General features: G+C 47.9%; 1 protein-coding gene across 1 annotated transcript; it reads right to left on the reverse strand.

The window, feature by feature from the left end:
• Nucleotides 1–2218: 2218 nt before the first annotated feature.
• Nucleotides 2219–5244, reverse strand: LOC143023974 (uncharacterized). The gene is made up of 2 exons (XM_076182658.1): nucleotides 2827–5244; nucleotides 2219–2743 (listed from the first exon to the last, which is right to left on the reverse strand). Exons 1-2 carry the CDS (start codon nucleotides 5086–5088, stop codon nucleotides 2222–2224), a joined length of 2784 nt encoding a protein of 927 aa, XP_076038773.1. The 5' UTR covers nucleotides 5089–5244; the 3' UTR covers nucleotides 2219–2221.
• Between the last annotated feature and the right edge of the window lie 537 nt (nucleotides 5245–5781).

The following is a 5781-nucleotide window of genomic DNA, read 5'->3' on the forward strand; positions in this document are numbered from 1 at the left end:
ACGCGCAAAGTTGTGGTGCTGCTGCTACACCTGTGCCAACGCCACCTCCAACTCCACACCACCCCCGCCATGGAAGTTGTTGCCGACCTGTGCCTGATATGCATGGGAACCATCACCGACGAACAACAATGGGCGGGCCTTCCGTGTTGCAAAAACACGACAGTGCACTTTGAGTGCATATGTGATTGGCGCTTCACCCCAATGCGCAAAGGACGGGGCGACACCAACAAAAGATGCATAACCTGCAAGAGGTTCATCCCTGCAGCATTCTTCTACGACGTGATTGCCAGAGAGCACGATGAGGATCCCCAGCGGGCCTTGATTTTTCTACAAGGAGCGGTCGGCAAGAAGTCCAAAAACGCCGACAAGGTCGCCATGGAGAACATTGACTTGTTCCGTATCTCGAATGAGATGAACGACATGAGTGTCTACGGATTGAAAAAACTACAAAAACTTCACAGGAACGCGAAGGGAAAGTACGGCGAGTTAAAGCCACTATTGGTCGACGGCAGCGTCGAACAACAAGAGATGTTCGGCATCGAGAACGACATCGAGAACGACCCCTTTCTGAGCGACGCTTTGTTCACAAATGAAACTTTCGACATCAACATGTTCGACGACGATGATGATGACGACGATCTGCCAGACTTGATGTCACCGGGGAGAATAACAACGATCGACGGCCCAGATTTTGGCTTCATTGATCTTACCGACGATGATGACCTTCCCGATTTGTCTCTGCCACCAGCACCTCGAGCAGCAGCTCTGCCGCCCCAGCAGACAGCATCTCTGCCGATGCAATCTCTACAACCGCTCGTGCCGTTGCAACCAGTAATGCCCCAACCGCTACCGTTGCGGCCAGCAACACCCCAACCGCCACACCCCGACGACGACGACGACGACGACGAAGTTGTCGTTATCACGACGACCACAACCACCGAAACAACCTTCGTCAACTCGGCCGCCAGCCGTGCCGACACCAGCGCCGGAACCACCATCACCACCACTACTACCACCACTACAACCACCACGGGCAACGGTGTCAATTATTTTGCTGACGACGATGACGACTTTGACTTCAACGCGCCAATGTTGAGGACAAACATTGCCACGATAAGGAAAAAACTGCAGCTGCAGAAAAGGAAGGGAGAGAGACGACGACTAGCCACAAAGAGGAGACAGCAAGCCAATGTCGTTAGACGGTTATTCTAGTTTTATTCTTGTACATAATAAAAGTAAAATAAAAAATTCATCTTTCTTTTTCCATCAAAAAAAAGTGGATTCCCATGGGGGTCACCCCTAGTGGGTGGTGTTGTTATCTAGAGAAAAAAAAAACTTACACTCCTATAACGGCTTCTGGTGGAAAGGACGCGGGCCCTAATTGTGGCAAAAGATGATATCCAAAAAATAGAAAGTGTTACTTTTCTGACGAATCGCCACCCCTCCTCCTTCCTCACCAATTGTTGAAGCGACGATATCTCTTGTGACATGGACGTCGGCGTTCATTCCCCGCTTTGGGGTTTCCCACACATGCTTTGAATCTCAACATTTTCCCTAACCTATATACGTTAACCCAAGGAGTCGTCGACGGCTCGCCATGTTAACGTTACAAGAATTAGCGCGCAATGTTTACTGTTCACTATACAACTGTTTCACATTTCCCCAGCACGTGTTGCAAAGACTCGGCTTTTGCTGGGAAGGGCGCGGGCGAATCTCTAAAAATGGCGAATTTCTGGTTGTTGGTAACAGCCAGGTGCCATTCCGAGTGGCCCTAATTGTGGCAGCTGGTGATGGTTTGGTTAGTTTGGTACAAATTTGCAAAAAAAATCTAAAAGATGAAGATATCCAAAAAACTGAAACTTACGTTTCGTTAACATCGGTTCTAAAACCGAATAGCCCCTTTAACGATCTGCAAATGGTTTCCGCGGCTGTGGGTGGCCACCATCCGGACGCTACTATTTTCGACCAAGCTCTGTGCGCTGCAGCGGCGGGTGGCCACTCAAAGATCGTTCAGATGTGTTTGGATTGGGGGGCTTGCAGCACCTCTAAAGAGCTAGCGAGCGGTTTGGCTGTGGCCAATGGACATACGGCGCTCCTTGACTTACTCGGTGGGGGTGATGATGTTGATATTGATTTCATTCTGGATAGCGACGATGACGATTCCTATGGCCCGGAAATTGACATCGACAGTGAATAAAAAAAAAGAACAAATTCCTGATTTTTATTTTGTTTTATACAACCTTTTTATTTCCTCCACAGACAAATTACAATATTCCTCGGATTGTCTCAATAGCCACTCGCGGACTCTCCCCCAAGACACAAGTCCCGGGGTAGATTCATCATCCCTAACCGCAACAGCTTTCTTTGCATTTTTCACGTCCTTGAAAAAGTTTTGGGGAAATTTTCTTCGTCCAACATTACCATTCTCACTCCCGGAGTTAAAAAAGCTAAATTCAGAGGAGTCACTCGATTTATCCCCTAACCCCAATATTGTGTACATGGATGTCGCTTCCGAATGTGCAAATGAAATTATCGTTTCCGTTTCTTCTTTTTCTTCTCCTGAACGCCCGATAATGGATGCTTCCTCTGAGTGTGAAGCAACGTCTTCTGAGCGTGAGTTTTCTTCTGAAGCAACGACCATTACAACGGCTTCTTCTTCTTTTGAGGCTGCTTCTTCTACTTCTTCCCGTGAGTGTGAGACGGCAGGTAAGATACTCTCGGAAACCTCGGACCCACTGGGGACCTATGAAACGAGAAAAAAAAATAACAATTATCATTGTATGCATAAATCAAAAACATAAATATTCAAACACGACTTCGACTTACGGTTGGTGTGTCATCGATCAAAGTCGTATCACTATCATCTTCTGCTTCTTCTTCGGGATCTTCAGTGTCGATAATCATCCTAACCACCTCTTCCCTCACAGCCGACCCTTGTATGTGTTTGGCACTCAGGTCATAGTAGGCTGCAGAAGTTTTAGGATCGTGTGCCGCTTGATCCGCGAACGTTGCCCGAACTCCCGGGTCGCTGTTTTGTTCGTATGCCGTGGAAATTACTGTTTTCCGAATGGCTCGGGTGCCGAGACGGCACGTTAGTCCGCAATGAGAACCCACGGTGCTCAACGATTTGTTCACCGCCGACACGTCCATTTTTACACAACACTGGTTCGCCGGCACTTTCTTGATTTTGGCAGCGCAAAAGAGATAACACTGATCTCCGTCGCAGGTGGCCAATGCGGGTCTGTAGTACCTTAGAAAACACTGTAGAGCCGTGTGTTCATCCTGCGTGGTGAATAGCTTTGCCGGTCCGAGGGACATTGCCGTCTTGTGCCGCTTGACACCCGTATACCAAGTGCCCTTCTTGTACACACTGTCTCGTAGTTCCTGTACCCTAAATTCGGTGAATTCTACCGAACGCCGGATGTTTGTAATACTGAGCAGGGTTATGAGCACGTTTCTTACCCTCACCGCCCAGTGCTTGCTGGGACAAGTTCGCGGTCCTCCGGATTCGTAGTCGATCTTGCATTGTTTCATCACTTCCTGGACATAATTCCCTTGAAGAACTTTTTTTATCTGGAACGGGTGCAGCATTCCCTTCATAAAGTTGTCTCTTTTTAGGGCCCGTTCCCCTTTCTCGATCTTGACATAACGCATCCTCAGGGTGTCGAGAATATTGTCCAAATCTTGTGCCACGTTCTGTGGTAAGACGATGGCACTCTCTTGGGGTTGGCGTGTGATAAAGTTCATGACCAACCGGCATGTCGTTACAATGTTTCGTTTGTACCCAGCGGTCCAGTTTTTGTTATTGGTCATTATGTATCCACTGGATAGCGGGAGTTTCCTTATGATCGCTTCCAACAGTTCCCTACTCACTTCCACGGCACACCCTTGCGCTTCGTGACCGATGAGCTTTTGGAGGATCGAAACGTGCTTGCTTATCGTGGCCGCTTGGAGTCCCTTGAATGTAGAAAGAAAATCTGTAAATCCGCGCATGAAATCTCGAACACTGTCCTGCACCGATATGCGAATTTCCTTTCCAGATTGTTCATCCACCAACACGAATCGAATATCGTCCTGTTCTTCATTCCGTTCTAAGGGTGATACGACAGGTACCGCTTGTTGCATAAACTTTTTGTAATTGTCCGATTGCTTCGAAAGGTGGTGTTTTTGAAACAAATGGCAATCGATTCGCTTGACCACTTTGTCACACATGGGGCAACGGACCAGCTTGTATTTGTTCTTCTTTCGCGGTTTTGGTTTACCAGAGCCGCCGGCGGGCGAGTTTGTTGTTATGGCCGCTTGTTGGAGTTTGATCTCTTCCTCCATTGCCTTGATCCTATTCACCATTTGCTTCGGTTTTCTAAGTTTGTGCGTTCCACTCAGATGCCGTAAGAGATTCAAGGGGCGCGCTATGCATCCATAAATAGGGCAAGGTGTACGGTTGTCGTCGTCGCCGTCCCCTCCGTCGATATGTTTGTGGTACATCCACTGCCGACAGTCGGTTTTCTCCAAATGCTTCATGTATCTTTTGGATTCGGTCCAAAATGTGCGAATGTCTTTCTCCAATAAGGCCCCGCGTTCTCTAGCAGCGGCCACTTCCCGCTCTGTTCTCTCCCTCACCTCCTTCAGCGTCAATATGTGTTCCTGTTCTTGAAGGCTTCTTTCCATAGCGTTATTCATGTCGACTGTTTTCAAAGCTTGCATTTGGGCGTGAAAGGTCACCCAGTGTCCACTCATTGTTTCGATTTCATCGGTATCCGCATCCGACACGGAATCTTCCGGTGCCTCGTACTCTTCTTCTTCTACTTTCTGTTTCTTTGCTCTGGGGCATTCACCGTTCTCACTTCTCCTGGACAAATGTCTTTTGATCGAGCTTCGGTAACTGGACCTGTAACCGCAATGTTCACACGCGTACGAGGGGTGGTCGGTCCCATCGGGGTGTCTATTCGCACGGTGCCGTTTGAGATTCGGGCCGTGGTTGGTCTCGTAGGAACACTTGTCACATTTGAACTTGGTCACCGACACATTGGATTCATCATCCGAATCGGTCAAGTCCCAAGGGGTGTTCTCCTCGTCATGAGACGACATGGCGAAGTGAATGTCGGTGCTGTTGAGTGAGGTCCGGGGGTAGAGGAAAAAAGAGCTCCAATGCGCATGCGCGCGTTAATTGTTTTCTTTATGCTGCGCCGAACTCTTCTCGGTTGTTGTTATTATGTAATTTTTTATTTCTTCTGTGGTTTTATGAGCCTCTTTGCTCCTATTCATTACATTGGCAATACAGGCTTTGAAAATACGTCCATTATTCTTATTCCCACCAATTGCGGTGATGCCCCCTACGGAATCCGTGCTATACCCGACGACGAACGACATGATGGTATTCTCAAACTATGTGTTTCAGAGAGAAAAGGAAAAACATTTATTAAACCCTATATTGCATCGTCCCATTCTGGATCGGGAATAGATGAAGTAGGAGAAGAATATATAGATGGTGTGGGGACATTTAGGGGGATTCCACGAGCATGGATATTGTCGTTGCCGAAGAAAACTTGCTGCTGTTCCGGAAAATTGGTGAGTCGCCACTGTGGCGTTGTTGTTGTTGTCGGCGGTGGTGGCGGCGGTTGTAAAAAAATTGGGTTAGCTTTCTTTATCATGGCCGGTGTCATGTAAACATTAGATAAACTAACTAGTTGCCCGGCCGCGGCTGCATCCTTTACACCCTTTCTTATTTCTTCTGTAGTCGCACGCGCTTCGTTAATCCGTTGTTTTTTTACATTGTCAACA

The sequence above is a fragment of the Oratosquilla oratoria genome, unplaced genomic scaffold (assembly GCF_046742065.1).
Source record: "Oratosquilla oratoria isolate Oo_2021 unplaced genomic scaffold, ASM4674206v1 SCAFFOLD74, whole genome shotgun sequence".
Taxonomy (NCBI): Eukaryota; Metazoa; Arthropoda; class Malacostraca; order Stomatopoda; family Squillidae; genus Oratosquilla; species Oratosquilla oratoria.

Bases quoted from the DNA above. Each gene is read 5' to 3' on its own strand.
- LOC143023974 (XM_076182658.1), bottom strand. From the start codon at position 5,088: ATGTCGTCTCATGACGAGGAGAACACCCCTTGGGACTTGACCGATTCG. The intron at 2,744-2,826 runs GTAAGTCGAAGT...CTCGTTTCATAG, and splicing joins TGATCGATGACACACCAACC to GTCCCCAGTGGGTCCGAGGT.